A 15343-nucleotide genomic window follows, 5' to 3' on the forward strand; every position below is an offset into this window, starting at 1 on the left:
TTTTTATAAATTTGATGTAATTCTTAAGCTCTGTTTTAAACCAAATCAGTATGCCTCCGGAGTCTCTGCCTTGGGTTACTCCTGGTAATTTATTGGAGGGGACCACCAGCTCTGTGTACCCTTGGGGACGGCCAGTGTGTCCTTTTCCTTTATACCAAGTTTCCTGTAAAATGATAATATCTAGATCTTTAGTTTCATCTATGAACTCTGGGGTCCTACTCTTCACGTCGAGCACCAAAGAGCGTAGACCTTGGATATTCCAGGTCGAAATATATAAGGATTTCATGTTAAGTTTGATCTTTTACTGTGATATGTTAAAGAATGATATGTGTTTGTCGTGTCTAAATGTGGGAAAAAATGATCATCTCCGTTGTCTATAAATGTTAATACTACTTGGTTACAGTTCTTTCTATTAATTAGTCCTTGATTTTTTTTCATTTTCTGATCCATAAGGCGGAAGTAGATGCTACTGCACGTCTGCTTATTGTCTCTTAATGGATTGTCTCTGTCTGAGGTATTGCGTACGTCCTGTGCATCTCTCCCTCTGTCTGGCTGGGAGCGGTCCTGTTCCCCTGTGGGACAGGAGTGGTGCAGGTCTGGTATTGTTGTTGTGCATGGGGATCCTCTCTGGTCCCGGTTGGTGTGGTGGTGGTCTCTGTAGTGGTCCTGGTATGTACCCCGCTGATCTCTGGTGGTCGGGGGGGGTTTCTCTTGGGTCTGGGTATGGACCCGGTTAAAAGCGACGTCCTTCAGGGCTTTAGCAAAGATCGATATTCATTTCCTGTGGATGTGGACGTGGTCGTAAAGACATTCCTCATCGAGGGTGGGGTGTTGGGCCAGGTGCACGTTGTGCTTTGATTCACAGTCTCTTGCTATGCTGGCATTTATCTCATGAATTGTGTTGCTGTTAAAGTCTGTTCTCGGCAATATTGTGGAAACAGTGATTCTAGTGTTTGGAAATGTATTGCTTGCCTTCCTAATCACTGCTCTGAGCGATGTTGCTACCTCTTTCTGCTGGGACTTTAGGTCATTTGTGCCCGTGTGTATTATTATGTGTTGGGGGGAGCCTAATCTGGTTTTGGTCAGCCATTCCATGGCTCTGTCTGTTGTTGGGCACCAGATCTTTTCTACTTTACTTCTAGGGAAGAGCTTTTTCTCCCATAGAAATTTCCCATTTGAGTCTATGAGTATTACGATGTCAGCCTTGTTTGTGTTTACTGTCTGGTGGCTTTCGCCTGGACTCATAGCGTGTGTGTTGGGCTGGGGTGGTCGTGTCTGGTGTGTGCGCTCCTCTTGTGAGCGGCTCGCTTGTGGTCCCACAGTGGTGGGGGAAGACTGAGCTTCAGTATGCTGGTCGGTCTGTGTGGCACCCCTTGTATTGTGTGTCTGCTGCTGTTGTTCAGTGTGGTAGTGCAGCTGTTCAGTCGGGCTCTGTATTGTCTTATCTCTAGCCTCTGGCTGCTGGTCTAATGGTGTTATCTCTCCTCTATGGCTCTCTTTGTTTTCCTGCAGCTCTTTCACCTGATTCCCAAGTAGATTCACCTGATTCTCAAGTAGATTCAGCTCTCTCCTGTGTCTCTCCCTCTCTTGCTTTTGTTCGTGTTTCATTTTAAGGACCTCCTCTCTAAGTTTAACCATCTCTGTCTCTAACTGATTAAATTTATCCTTTAGTTGTATCTGGCTGTGTGATCCCGGGGTATGTGTCTGGTCGGCCCTGGAAGGCTCACTCACTTCCTGGCTGGGCTGCTCTTCTCTTGGTGAGCTGGAATTGGTAGGGGGACTATGTGTGGCTTCCTCTCTGGTAGTTACGCTGGGGTTAGTCAGTTGTATCATGTGGCTGTGGGTCGCCGGGGTTAGTGTCTGGTTAGAACTGTGTGGCTCGTTCACCTCCTGACCAGGCTGATTTACTCCTGGTGAGTTGTCAATGGTGGGGGGAGTGCGGGTCGCTTTTCCCCTGTTAGCCACTCTGGGGCTGTTCCTTCCCCTCTCCTTTATTTCTTTCAGTGTTTTGAAGGTCATTTCAAAGTTGTCGAGGTTGCCTTGCACTAATATTGTTCCGTTATTGTACATGTTGACAGTCGTGGTTGTCCTGTCTCCTGGTTTATTAATTTTCATTTTGGACCCATTAGCGGTTTTTTCCTGCTTAACCCTGGTATAGTGTGATTTTATTGCTGTGATCCAAGCTGCTGGCTGATCGGAGTAAAAAATGAGGTTACATTTTTTCCCAGTGCTGTACCGGTCAGCAAAAAGAGTTTCTGGTTTTTCTCTCAGCTGCTCATGCTTGATCGATTTTACAGCATTTTTTTTGGTGTTGGGGGGAATCTGGAAGAGGTTGCTCTCGGTGTGCCTCGGGAGCTGCTGTGGCTCCTCTGATTCGCTCATTATTGGTAGTGTAGAGGTAGAAAGTATTGTTGATCTTAGAATAAGCTTTTCTGGGGCCCCGGGTTTGGTGTTTCCCTCTCCCTGCTCGCGACCTTTCCCAGTCCCCGGAGTCGCTGGCTCTCCAGGCCCCGTACTCACTGTCCTGGTCTGTGTCTGGGATTCGCTGATTCCCGGTGTCTCCCGGCTGCTCCCCTCCCTCTCAGAGGTCTCTGGGCCTCTGTTTTGGCCCGGCTCATCGGGTCTTTCCCTGGCTTCAGGCTCCCTCCCCAGGACCCGTACTCACTGTCTGTGCCTGGGAGCCGCTGCCTCACGGTGCCCTCAGGCTGCACCCCTCTTTCTCAGAGGTCTCCAGGTCTCTGTCTCGGTCTGGCTCCTCCACGGTCCTGTGTTCCGGACACCGCTCTGGAGTCGCCGCTCCGACTGCCGCTGTGGCCCCGTGCGGCCGCTGTTGAGTCGCCGCTCTCCTGCTTCTGTGGCCTCCGCCGAGTCACCGCGCTCCGGCTGCTGATGCGTCCCCGTGCGGCCTCCCCGAGTCACCTCGCCTCGGTTCCCGCTGCGTCTCCGTGCGGCCTCCCCGAGTCACCTCGCCTGGGTTCCCGATGCGGCCCCGTGTGGCCTTCGCCGAGTAACCTCGCCTCGATTCCCGATGCGGCCCCGTGCGGACTTCACCAAGTCACCTCGCCTCTCTCTCCTCCCCTGATGGTGCTGACTCTGGCTGGGTTCAGTTCTACAGTCACTGGTTCCCCCTCCTTCGCCTCCCCTGAAGGTGCCGACTCTGGCTAGGTTCAGTTCCACACTCACTGGTTCCCCTCCCTCTCCTCCTCTGAAGGTTCTGACTCTGGCTGGGATCAGTTCTCCACTCACTGGTTCCCCTCCCTCTCCTCCCCTGAAGGTGCTGACTCTGGCTGGGTTCAGTTCTACAGTCCCTTGTTCCCGTCTCTCTCCTCCCCTGAAGGTGCTGACTCTGGCTGGGTTCAGTTCTACACTCATTGCTTCCCCTCCATCTCCTCCCCTGAAGGTACTGACTCCGGCTGGGTTCAGTTCTACACTCACTGGTTCCCCTCCTTCTCATCCCCTGAAGGTGCTGACTCTGGCTCGGTTCATTCCTGCAATCACTGGTTCCTCTCCCTCTCCTCCCTGAAGGTGCTGACTCTGGCTGGGTTCAGTTCTACACTCACTGGTTCTCCTCCCTCTCCTCTCCTGAAGGTGCTGACTCTGGCTGGGTTCAGTTCTACACTCACTGGTTCTCCTCCCTCTCCTCTCCTGAAGGTGCTGACTCTGGCTGGGTTCAGTTCTACACTCATTGGTTCCCCTCCCTCTCCTCCCTGAAGGTGCTGACTCTGGCTGGGTTCAGTTCTACACTCATTGGTTCCCCTCCTTCTCCTCCCCTGAAGGTGCTGACTCTGGCTGGATTCAGTTCTACATTCACCATTTCCCCTACATCTCCTCCCCTGGAGATGTTGACTCTGGCTGTGTTCGGTTCTACACTCACTGGTTCCTCTCCCTCTCCTCCCCTGAAGGTGCTGACTCTGGCTGGGTTCAATTCTACACTCACTGGTTCCCCTCCCTCTCCTCCCCTGAAGGTGCTGACTCTGGCTGTGTTCAGTTCTACACTCACTGGTTCCCCTCCCTCTCCTCCCCTGAAGGTGCTGACTCTGGCTGGTTTCAGTTCTACACTCACCGGTTCCCCTCCATCTCCTCCCCTGAAGGTACTGACTCTGGCTGGGTTCAGTTCTACACTCACTGGTTCCCCTCCTTCTCATCCCCTGAAGGTGCTGTCTCTGGCTGGGTTCAATTCTGCAATCACTGGTTCCTCTCCCTCTCCTCCCCTGAAGGTGCTGACTCTGGCTGGGTTCAGTTCTAAACCCACTGGTTTCCTCCATCTCCCTCCCTGAAGCTGCTGACTCTGGCTGGGTTCAGTTCTACACTCACTGGTTCCTCTCCATCTCCTCCCCTGAAGGTGCTGACTCTGGCTGGGTTCAGTTCTACACCCACTGGTTTCCTCCCTCTCCCTCCCTGAAGGTGCTGACTCTGGCTGGGTTCAGTTCTACACTCACTGGTTCCCCTCTCTCTCCTCTCCTGAAGGTGCTGATTCTGGCTGGGTTCGTTTTACACTCACTGATTCCCCTCCCTCTCCTCCCCTGAAGGTGCTGACTCTGGCTGGGTTCAGTTCTACACTCACTGGTTCCCCTCCCACTCCTCCCCTGAAGGTGCTGATTCTGGCTGGGTTCAGTTCTACACTCACTGGTTTCCTCTCTCTCCCTCCCTGAAGGTGCTGACTCTGGCCAGGTTCAGTTCTACACTCACTGGTTCCCCTCGCTCTCCTCCCCTGAATTTGCTGACTCTGGCTGGGTTCAGTTCTACACTCACTCGTTCCTCTCCGTCTCCTCCCCTGAAGATACTGACTCTGGCTGGGTTCAGTTCTACACTCACTCGTTCCCCTCGCTCTCCTCCCCTGAATTTGCTTACTCTGGCTGGGTTCAGTTCTGCAGTCATTCGTTCCCCTCCCTCTCCTCCCCTGAATATGCTGATTCTGGCTGACTTCAGTTCTACAGTCACTGGTTCCCCTCCCTCTCCTCCCCTGAAGATACTGGCTCTGACTGGGTTCAGTTCTACACTCACTGGTTCCCCTCTCTCTCCTCCCCTGAAGGTGCTGACTCTGGCTGGGTTCAGTTCTACACTCACTGGTTCCCCTCTCTCTCTCCTTCCCTGAAGGTGCTGACTCTGGCTGGGTTCAGTTCTACAATCAGTGGTTCCCCGCTCTCTCCTTCCCTGAAGGTGCTGACTCTGGCTGACTTCAGTTCTACAGTCACTTGTTCCCCTCCCTCTCCTCCCCTGAAAGTACTGACTCTGGCTGGGTTCAGTTCTACACTCACTGGTTCCCCTCCCTCTCCTCCCCTGAAAGTACTGACTCTGGCTGGGTTCAGTTCTGCACTCACTGGTTCCCCTCCCTCTCCTCCACTGAAGGTGCTGACTCTGACTGGGTTCAGTTCTACACTCACTGGTTCCCCTCCCACTCCTCCCCTGAAGGTGCTGACTCTGGCTGTGTTCAGTTCTACACTCACTGATTCTCCTCTCTCTCCTCCCCTGAAGATGCTAACTCTGGCTGGGTTCAGTTCTACACTCACTGATTCTCCTCTCTCTCCTCCCCTGAAGATGCTGACTCTGGCTGGGTTCAGTTCTACACTCACTGGTTCCCCTCTCTCTCCTCCCCTGAAGGTGCTGACTCTGGCTGGTTTCAGTTCTACACTCAGTGGTTCCTCTCCCTCTCCTGAAGGTGCTGACTCTGCCTGGGTTCAGTTCTACACTCACCAGTTCCGCTCCCTCTCCTCCCCTGAAAGTGCTGACTCTGGCTGGGTTCAGTTCTACACTTGTAAAAAAGTAACATACTGCGGCTCCTGGAAATCTGAAGTTAAAACAGAAACTGCTGTAAATACTCAGGCACCAGCTGTGAAGAGTGAAACAGAGTTAACGTTTCAGGTCGGTCGTCTTTTTATCAGAACTCCCTCTACACTCCACATTGGTTGGTCTCTGGGATCAGTTCTGAGAACAAGGGGACCTAAATCTGGGGCCCTTCTGTTACAATCCTGTGGGATGTAAACTGCAACCCCGGCACTTACCAGCGCCTTCAGGAGAGATAGTGAGAAAATCCGTGTGTGCAGAGTGAGAATGAAATAACTGAGACACTGATTGTCTCTCCTGGTCAATGGGACCCTGAAGCCCCGCCCACTCCCTGTTCCTGTACCAAGATGGCCACGCATGCGTCCTGTGACACTGAATCACATGGCAACATAGTAACCCCTAATAACAACAGAAAATGCTGGAAAAAATCAGCAGGCCAGGCATCCGTGGAGAGAAAATAGAGTCACCGTTTCGGGTCATACCCTTTGTCAAGACTGGAAAGGCACAGGAAATGAAATAGATTGAAAGGCCAGGCTGGGAGAGAACAAAAGAGAAATGAAGAGACATTAAGAAGTATTCAAAATGAGACGAGATGGTGATAGGACTAGTGGAGACAAAAGACGGCTCTAGAATAGGTGTGAGATGTTCTGGCAGAATGAGAGACAGCTGCCATGTGGGAGAGAGAATAAAGGCGGGGGGTGGGGGGGAAAGGGCCAAAACAAAGGTGGGGATAAAAAATAAGTAAAAATGTAATAGGGGCCGAGGTTATGATCTGAAATTGTTGAACTCGATATTGAGTCCGGAAGGCTGTAAAGTGCCTAATCGGAAGATGAGGTGCTGTTCCTCGAGTTTACGCTGAGCTTCCGTGGAACAATGCAAGAGGCCAAGGACGGTGAGGTCCGAGTGGGAGTGGAGCGAAGAATTAAAATGACAGGAAGCTCAGGGTCACCCTTACGGACTGAACGGAGGTGTTCCGCAAAGCGGTCACCCAATCTGCGTTTGGTCTCCCCAATGTAGAGGAGACCACATCGTGAGCAGCGAATACAGTATACTAGATTGTAAGAAGTACAAGTAAATCGCTGTTTCACCTGGAAGGGGTGTTTGGGGCCCTGGACAGTGGGAAGGGGGGAGGTATAGGGGCAGGTATTGCAACTCCTGCACTTGCACGGGAAGGTGCCGGGCAAAGGGGAAGGGGTGCTGGGGGTGATAGAGGAGTGGACTAGGGTGTCTCGGAGGGAGCGGTCCCTACGGAATGCTGAAATGGGAGGGGAGGGGAAGATGCGTTTCATGGTTGATGCGCTATCAATTACTGAGAAAGACTGGAAGTTAAGAGAGTAACAAACAGGCTTTTATTAGCTAAATAATGAAGGCATGCCTCTAGTGGTCGACCGGCCCTGAATGCCTGGGGAACTGCAGAGCAGCCGCCTTTATACCAGGGCATATGGGTGGAGCCAGGGGCGGAGCCAGCTGAGGCATGCACAGACAGGTACAACAGTGGGCAAGAGTGAACAACAGTGAAGTGAACAATAGTGGTTTACCACATTCACCCCTTGCTTAAAAAATGAGTCCGACGGGGTGAAGTGTATTAAAAGTTTGTATAATTAAGTCTTTCTGGGGGTCTTGTATGCCGTCGTGATCGTCGTGGCGATGGCTGAGGTGGTGCATCTTCCGACGCCGAGTCCTGCGTGGGCCAGAGCACTGGCGTGTCGTCCTCCTGGGTGTTGAGTTGGTTGGTGATCAATGGCGGGTCACGGGGCCACGGCGTGCCGTCTACAGGGGTTAGGTATGGGTCCGTTGCCGCCGGTACATTGTGGGTAGCGGTGGTGTTGGTTTCAGGGGCCCCCGAGGGTGCGAGGTCTCGTATGGAGACTGTGTCCTCCCGCCCGTCCGGGTACGCAATGTAAGCATACTGGGGGTTGGCATGGAGGAGGTTGACCCTCTCGACCAGGGGGTCCATTTTATGGGTCCTCACGTGTCTTCTCAGTAGGACTGGCCCTGGGGACGTCAGCCATGGCGGTAGCGATGTCCCCGATGTGGACTTCCTTGGGAAGACAAACATTTTCTCATGAGGGGTGGAGTTAGTGGCAGTGCAGAGCAGTGACCGAATAGAGTGGAGCGCATCGGGGAGCACATCCTGCCAGCGGGAGGTCGGAAGGCCCCTAGATTTTAAGGCTAGCAGGGCGGCCTTCCAAACTGTCGCATTCTCTCTTTCCACCTGTCCGTTCCCCCGAGGGTTGTAACTGGTGGTCCTGCTTGTGGCAATACCCCTAGCGAGCAGGTACTGATGGAGTTCGTCGCTCATAAACGATGAGCCCCGGTCGCTATGGATATAGCTGGGGAAACCGAACAGGGTGAAGAGGTCGTTCAGACATTTAATGACCGTGGCACTGGTCATGTCCGGGCAGGGGATGGCGAACGGGAAACGGGAGTACTCATCAATAATGTTGAGGAAGTACACATTGCGGTCGGAGGAGGGGAGAGGCCCTTTAAAATCAACGCTCAGGCACTCGAAGGGGCGAGTGGCTTTTATCAGGTGAGCCCTGTCTGGTCTATAAAAGTGCGGTTTGCACTCAGTGCAGACTTGGCAGTTCCTGGTCATGGTCCTGACCTCCTCAATGGAGTAAGGCAGGTTGCGGGCCTTGATGAAATGGAAGAACCTGGTGACCCCCGGGTGGCAGAGGTCATTGTGGAGGGCCCGCAGTCTATCAACCTGTGCGTTGGCGCAGGTGCCACGCGATAGAGCATCCGGGGGCTCATTGAGTTTCCCGGGCCGGTACAAGATATCGTAATTGTAGGTGGAAAGTTCAATTCTCCACCTCAAAATCTTATCATTTTTTATTTTGCCCCTCTGCTTGTTATTAAACATAAAAGCAACTGAATGCTGGTCAGTGAGTAGGGTGAATCGTTTTCCGGCCATGTAATGCCTCCAATGTCGCACAGCTTCCACAATGGCTTGGGCCTCCTTTTCGACAGAGGAGTGTCTGATTTCGGAGCTTTGGAGGGTTCGTGAAAAGAAGGCCATGGGCCTTCCCACCTGGTTAAGGGTAGCGGCCAGGGCAAAGTCGGACGCATCGCTCTCCACCTGGAAAGGGATGGACTCGTCCACCGCGTGCATGGTGGCTTTAGCAATGTCCTCTTTGATACGGTGGAAGGCTAAGCCGGCCTCTGCCGCCAGGGGAAAAGAGGTGGACTTGATAAGTGGACGGGCTTTGTCTGCATAATTAGGGACCCACAGGGCGTAGTAGGAGAAAAACCCCAGGCATCTCTTCAGGGCCTTGAGGCAGTGGGGCAGGGGAAGGTCCATAAGGGGACGCATCCGGTCGGGGTCGGGGCCGATGACTCCGTGTTCCACAACACAGCCAAGGATAGCGAGGCGGGTTGTGCGGAATATGCACTTCTCCTTGTTATACGTAAGGTTTAGGAGCTGGGCAGTGCGGAGGAATTTGTCGAGGTTGGCGTCATGGTCCTGCAGGTCATGGCCGCAGATGGTCACATTGTCCAGGTAGGGAAAAGTGGCCTGCAACGCATTCTGGTCGACCATCCGGTCCATCTCCCTTTGGAAAACGGAGACCCCGTTGGTGACGCCGAAGGGAACCCGAAGGAAGTGGTAGAGGCGGCCGTTTGCCTCGAAGGCAGTATACTGGCGGTCCTCATAGCGGATAGGGAGTTGGTGATATGTTGAATTAAGGTCAATGGTGGAGAATACGCAGTATTGTGCGATCTGATTGACCATATCAAATATGCGGGGGAGGGGGTATGTGTCCAGTTGGGTATATCGATTTATTGTTTGGCTGTAGTCAATGACCAGGCGCTGCTTCTCGCCGGTCTTGACGACCACAACCTGGGCTCGCCAGGGGCTGGTGCTAGCTTCAATAATCCCCTCCTTCAGGAGCCGCTCCACCTCAGATTTAATAAAAACTCTGTCACCAGCGCTGTATCGCCTGCTTTTGGTGGCGATGGGCTTACAGTCGTGGGCGAGGTTGGCGAACAACGGGGGGGGGTGACTTTAAGCGTGGAGAGGCTGCAAAAGGTGCGCGGCGGGCAATTTGAAAACTGCTGGTTGCAGACTGTGAGTGGGGGAAGGGGTCCACCGTACGCCATCGTGACACTCTTAAGGTGGCACTGAAAATCCAACCCCAGTAGAACGGCAGCACAGAGATGGGGCAGGACAAGCAGTTTAAAGTTTCTGTACTCTGTGCCCCTCACCGAAAGGGTCACCACGTAGTAGCCGCCGACGTCCGCTGAATGGGACTTGGAGGCCATAGAGACCCAGTGGCGCGCTGGCAGGACCGGGAGAGAGTAACGCCGCACCGTGTTGGGGTGGATAAAGCTCTCCATGCTCCCGCAGTCGAAAAGGCAGGTCATGGCGTGGCCGTTTACCTTAATGTCCATCATGGACCTGGCTAGTTGGTGAGGTCTAGATTGGTCCAGTGTAACGGAGGCCAGCGTAGGGTCAGGCGTGTCACTGCAGTCATCAGGTGAGGTGGTGGGTGAGTCGGGGGCCCGTTGCAAAAATGGCGGCCGGAACGGATCACCCATGGTCGAAGGCGTCCAAGATGGCGTCCAAGATGGCGGCGCCCATGGTCCACACACGGCTGGAGGCGTACAAGATGGCGTCCAAGATGGCGGCGTCCAAGATGGCGGCCCGCTCAGCCCACACGCGGCACTGCTGGAGTTTGGGGTAGGTTTAGCCTTGCAGATGCTGGCGTAGTGCCCTTTCTTCCCACAACCAGAGCAAGTAGCGTTTTTCGCCGGGCAGCGCGCTCTGGGGTGTTTGGCTTGGCCACAGAAGTAACACTTCGGGCCCCAGGACATCGCTGCAGAAGTTGGGCCATTGGCGGGATGTGACGGGGGTGGTGCGGCGCAGGGTGGCGGTCCTACCGTGTCCCAGGATGGCGGCGCCCGCGCCATCCACGATGCGGCCGCGCGGTCAGGGGAGTAGGCGTCCATATTCCGGTGGGCCACCTCTAGCGAGAGTGCGAGGGCCGTGGCCTTCTTCAGGTCGAGTTCGCCCTGCTCCAACAGTCTCTGCCGGGTGTAGTTGCACCTGAGGCCCGCGACGAAGGCGTCCCAGACAAGTTCCTCCGTGTACACCGCGGCCGACACCTCTTTACATTTGCAGGCCCGGCCGAGCACCTTCAGCGCCCGTAGGTATACCTCCATCGATTCCCCGGGTTGCTGTTTGCGGGACCCCAGGCGGTGTCTGGCGTAAACCTCATTTACCGGGCGTGCGTACTGTTCTTTAAGGAGGTCGAGAGCACCCTTGTAGGTAGTCGCATCTTGGATGAGCGAATAAGCTTGGTGGTTCACCTTGGAGGTCAGAACCCTTAGTTTGTCGCCATTGTTTTGAACAGTTTCGACAGAGGCTTCTAGGAAAAATTCGAAGCATCGCAGCCAGTGTGCGAACTTGGTAGATGAATCCGCCTCTTGAGGGTTTAGTTCCAGGCGTGCTGGTTTGAGGATTTGCTCCATCGAAAAAAAGTTTAGTTAATAAAATTGATGCGCTATCAATTACTGAGAAAGACTGGAAGTTAAGAGAGTAACAAACAGGCTTTTATTAGCTAAAGAACGAAGGCATGCCTCTAGTGGTCGACCGGTCCTGAATGCCTGGGGAACTGCAGAGCAGCCGCCTTTATACCAGGGCATATGGGTGGAGCCAGGGGCAGAGCCAGCTGAGGCATGCACAGACAGGTACAACAATGGGCAAGAGTGAACAACAGTGAAGTGAACAACAGTGAACAACAGTGAAGTGAACAATAGTGGTTTACCACAGTGGTGGGATCACTTTGGAGGTAGCGGAAATGGCGGAGGATGATCCGTTGAACGTGGAGGCTGGTGGGGTGAAAGGTGAGGACAAGGGGAACCCTATCGTGGTTCGGGAGGGAGGGGCAGGGGCGAGGGCAGAAGTGCGGGAGATAGAACAGACACGGTCGAGGGTCGTGTCACCCACGGTAGAGGGGAATCCTCGGTTGAGGAAAAAGGAAGACATGTCGGAAGCACTGGTGTGGAAGGTGGCATCGTCGGAGCAGATGCGGCGGAGACGGAGAAACTGGGAGAATGGAATAGAGTCCTTACAGGAGGCGGGGTGGGAGGAAGTGTAGTCCTCCAGGTAGCTGTGGGAGTCAGTGGGCTTGTAGTGAATGTTTGTCAATAATCTATCCCCGAGATGGAGACAGAAAAGTCATGGAAGGGAAGGGAAGAGTCAGAGATGGACCACGTGAAGGTGAGGGAAGGGTGGAAATTGGAGGTAAAGTGAATGAAATTGTCCAGTTCAGGGCGAGAGCAGGAAACGGCACCGATACAGTCATCAATGTATCGGAAAAAGAGGTGAGGGAGGGGACCCGAGTAGGACTGGAACAAAGAGTATTCTACATATCCCACGAAAAGGCAGGCATAGCTAGGACCCATGCGGGTTTCCATAGCAACACCTTTGATTTGGAGGAACTGAGTGGAGTCAAAGGAGAAGTTGTTCATTGTGAGAACAAGTTCAGCCAGGCGGAGGAGGGTAGTGGTGGATGGGGACTGGTCGGGCCTCTGTTCAAGGAAGAAGCGGAGCGCCCTCAGGCCATCCGGGTGGGGGATGGAGGTGTAGAGGGATTGTACGTCCATGGTGAAAAGGAGGCGTTTGGGGCCAGGAAACTGGAAACTGTTAAAGTGGCGGAGGGCATCAGAAGAGTCGCGGATGTAGGTGGGAAGAGACTGGACAAGGGGAGAAAAGATAGAGTCGAGATAGGAAGAGATAAGTTCGGTGGGGCAAGAACAGGCTGAAATGATGGGTCTACCAGGGCAGTCTTGTTTGTGGATCTTGGGAAGGAGGTAGAAGCGGGCTGTGCGGGGTTCAGGAACTATGAGGTTGGTGGCCACGGGGGGGGAAGATCTCCAGAGGAGTTTAGGTCAGTGACAGTCTTGGAAACGGTGGTTTGATGTTCGGCAGTGGGGTCATGGTCCAGGTGGAGGTAGGAGGAGGTGTCGGAGAGTTGGCGTTCAGCTTCCGCTAGGTAGAGGTCGGTGTGCCAAAGAACAACAGCACCACCCTTGTCAGCAGGTTTACTAACTATGTCAGAGTTGGATCTAAGAGAATGGAGTGCTGCAAGTTCAGAGGGAGGTAGGTTGGAGTGAGTGAGGGGAGCAGAGATGTGGAGACGGCCGATATCACGGCGGCAGTTAGCGATGAAAAGATCTAGAGAGGGTAAGAGGCCAGGGGGAGGGGTCCAGGTAGAACGGGAATTCTGAAAGCCCTTCCCGTTTTCCTTTACAAAGATGGCAGTGGTTAACCTGGGCCTCTTGTCCGGAAAAACCCCATAGCTGGAAACGCGGAATCTGTAGGTTCTTATTCGGGTTTGCGGCCTACATCAGGAGCTTATGAAAGCTCCACGCCCACCCGCCGGGTCCATTACTCCTCTCGCCCCGCTGCCTCTCACCCCGCCACCTTATTCCCGCTGCAGAACTGTGTCTCCAGTCTGAGTCGGTCTCCAGCACTCGCGCTGCTCTAATCAAAGTCACACTGCGCATGCTCCAGCTCCAGGCCCGCACTGCACCTGCGCACTGAACACCTGCGGTGAATAGGGCACATTCTTTATCGCGGGGCATGTTGGGTTACATCTTCACCATTGAAAGCCCCAATTACAATCTTAGCATCATAGAATGGTTACAGCACAGGAGGAGCCATTCGGCCCGTCGAGCTCGTGCTGGACCTTAGCAAGAGCACCTCAGTAAATCTCCTCTGCACTCTCTCAAGACCCTTCCCATCCTTCCTAAAGTGTGGTGACCAGAACTGGACACAATACTCCAGTTGTGGCCTAACCAGCGCTTTCTGAAGGTTCAGCATAACTTCTCTAATTTTGTACTCAATACCTCTATTTATGAAGCCCAAGATCCCATATGCTTTCGTTAACCACTCTCTCAATATGTCCTGCCACCTTCAGGGACCTATGCACATTAACTCCCAGGTCCCTCTGCCCCTGCACACTCTTTAAAACTGTGCCATTAAGTGTATATTGCCTCTCCCTGTTCCTTCTGCCAAAATGCATCACCTCACACTTCTCTGTATTAAATTCCATCTGCCACTTGTCTGCCCATTCTGATAGCCTTTCTATGTCCTGTTGCAGTCGATTGGTATCATCATTACTGTTTGCCACAGCACCAAGTTTGGTGTCATCAGCAAATTTAGAAATTCTGCGCTGTATTCCATTATCCAGGTCATTTATATATATCAAAAAAAGCAGTGGCCCCAGCACAGACCCTTGGGGAACATCACTGTCTACCATCCTCCAGTCTGAAAAACAGCCATTTACCACAACTCGCTGTTTTCTGTCCTTAAGCCAATTCCTTATCCAAGCTGTTACTGACCCACATATTCCATGAGCCTCAATTTTGTTAACCAGCCTTCTTTGTGGTACTTTGTCAAACGCCTTCCAAAAATCCATGTAGACAACATCCATTGCATTCCCTTCATCAATCCTCTCTGTTACTTCATCAAAAAATTCAATTCGATTAGTCAAACACGATCTGCCTTTTACAGATCCGTGTTGGCTCTCCTTAATTAGTTTAAACCTTCCCAAGTGCCCGTTAATTTTTTCCTTGATTAAATTAATTAAATTTCTATCAAATCTCCTCACAATTATCTCTGCTCTAAGGAAAACAACCGCAGCATCTCCAGTCTATCCACGTAACTGAAGTCCCTTATCCCTGGAACCATTCTTGTAAACCTTTTCTGCACCCTCTCTCAAGCCTTCACATCCTTCCTAATGTGCGGGGCCCAGGATTGGACACACTACCCCAGCTGAGTCTGAACAAGTGTTTTATAAAGGTTCATCATAACTTCTTTGCTTTTGTACTTTATACCACTATTTATGAAGCCCAGGATGCTTTTTTAACCGCTTTCTCAACCTGTCCTGCCACCTTTAACGAGTTGTGCACATACACTCCCAGGTCTCTCTGTTCATGCACCCACTTTAGGATTGTACCCTTTAGTTTATATTGCCTCTCCTCGTTCTTCCAACCAAAATGTATCACTTCGCATTTTTCTGCGTTAAATTTTATCTGCCACGTGTCCGCCCATTCCACCAGCCTGTCTATGTCTTCTTGAAGTCGATCACTATCCTCCTCACTGTTCACTATATTTCCAAGTTTTGTGTCATCTGCAAATTTTGAAATAGTGCCCTGTACACCTAAATCCAAATCATTAATATGTACCAAGAAAAGCAGTGGTTCTAGTACTGACCCCTGGGGAACACCACTGTGTACCTTCCTCCAGTCTGAAAAGCAACTGTTCACCACTACTTTCTGTTTTCTGTCACTTAGCCAATTTCATATCCATGCTGCCACTGTCCCTTTTATTCCATGGGCTTCAATTTTTGCTGGCAAGCCTATTATGTGGCACTTTATCAAACACCTTTTGGAAGTCCACGTACACCCCATCAACTGCATTGCCCTCATCAACCCTCACTGTTACCTCATTTAAAATTCAATCAAGTTAGTCAAACACGATTTGCCTTTAACAAATCTGTGCTGGCTTTGCTTAATTAATCCACACTTGTCCAAGTGACTTGTTAATTTT

The 15343-nt window shown here is 52.4% G+C and overlaps 1 protein-coding gene across 1 annotated transcript in view; it reads left to right on the forward strand.

The window, feature by feature from the left end:
- Positions 1 to 1782: 1782 nt before the first annotated feature.
- Positions 1783 to 15343, forward strand: part of LOC147119071 (uncharacterized) — a 55959-nt gene continuing 42398 nt past the window's right edge. The window contains 1 exon segment of the mRNA XM_085984023.1: positions 1783 to 1815. Coding sequence (XP_085840149.1) covers positions 1783 to 1815 — 33 coding nt within the window.

This window comes from Somniosus microcephalus, chromosome 4, assembly GCF_052327205.1.
Source record: "Somniosus microcephalus isolate GS21.2 chromosome 4, FLI_Smic_1.0, whole genome shotgun sequence".
NCBI lineage: Eukaryota > Metazoa > Chordata > Chondrichthyes > Squaliformes > Somniosidae > Somniosus > Somniosus microcephalus.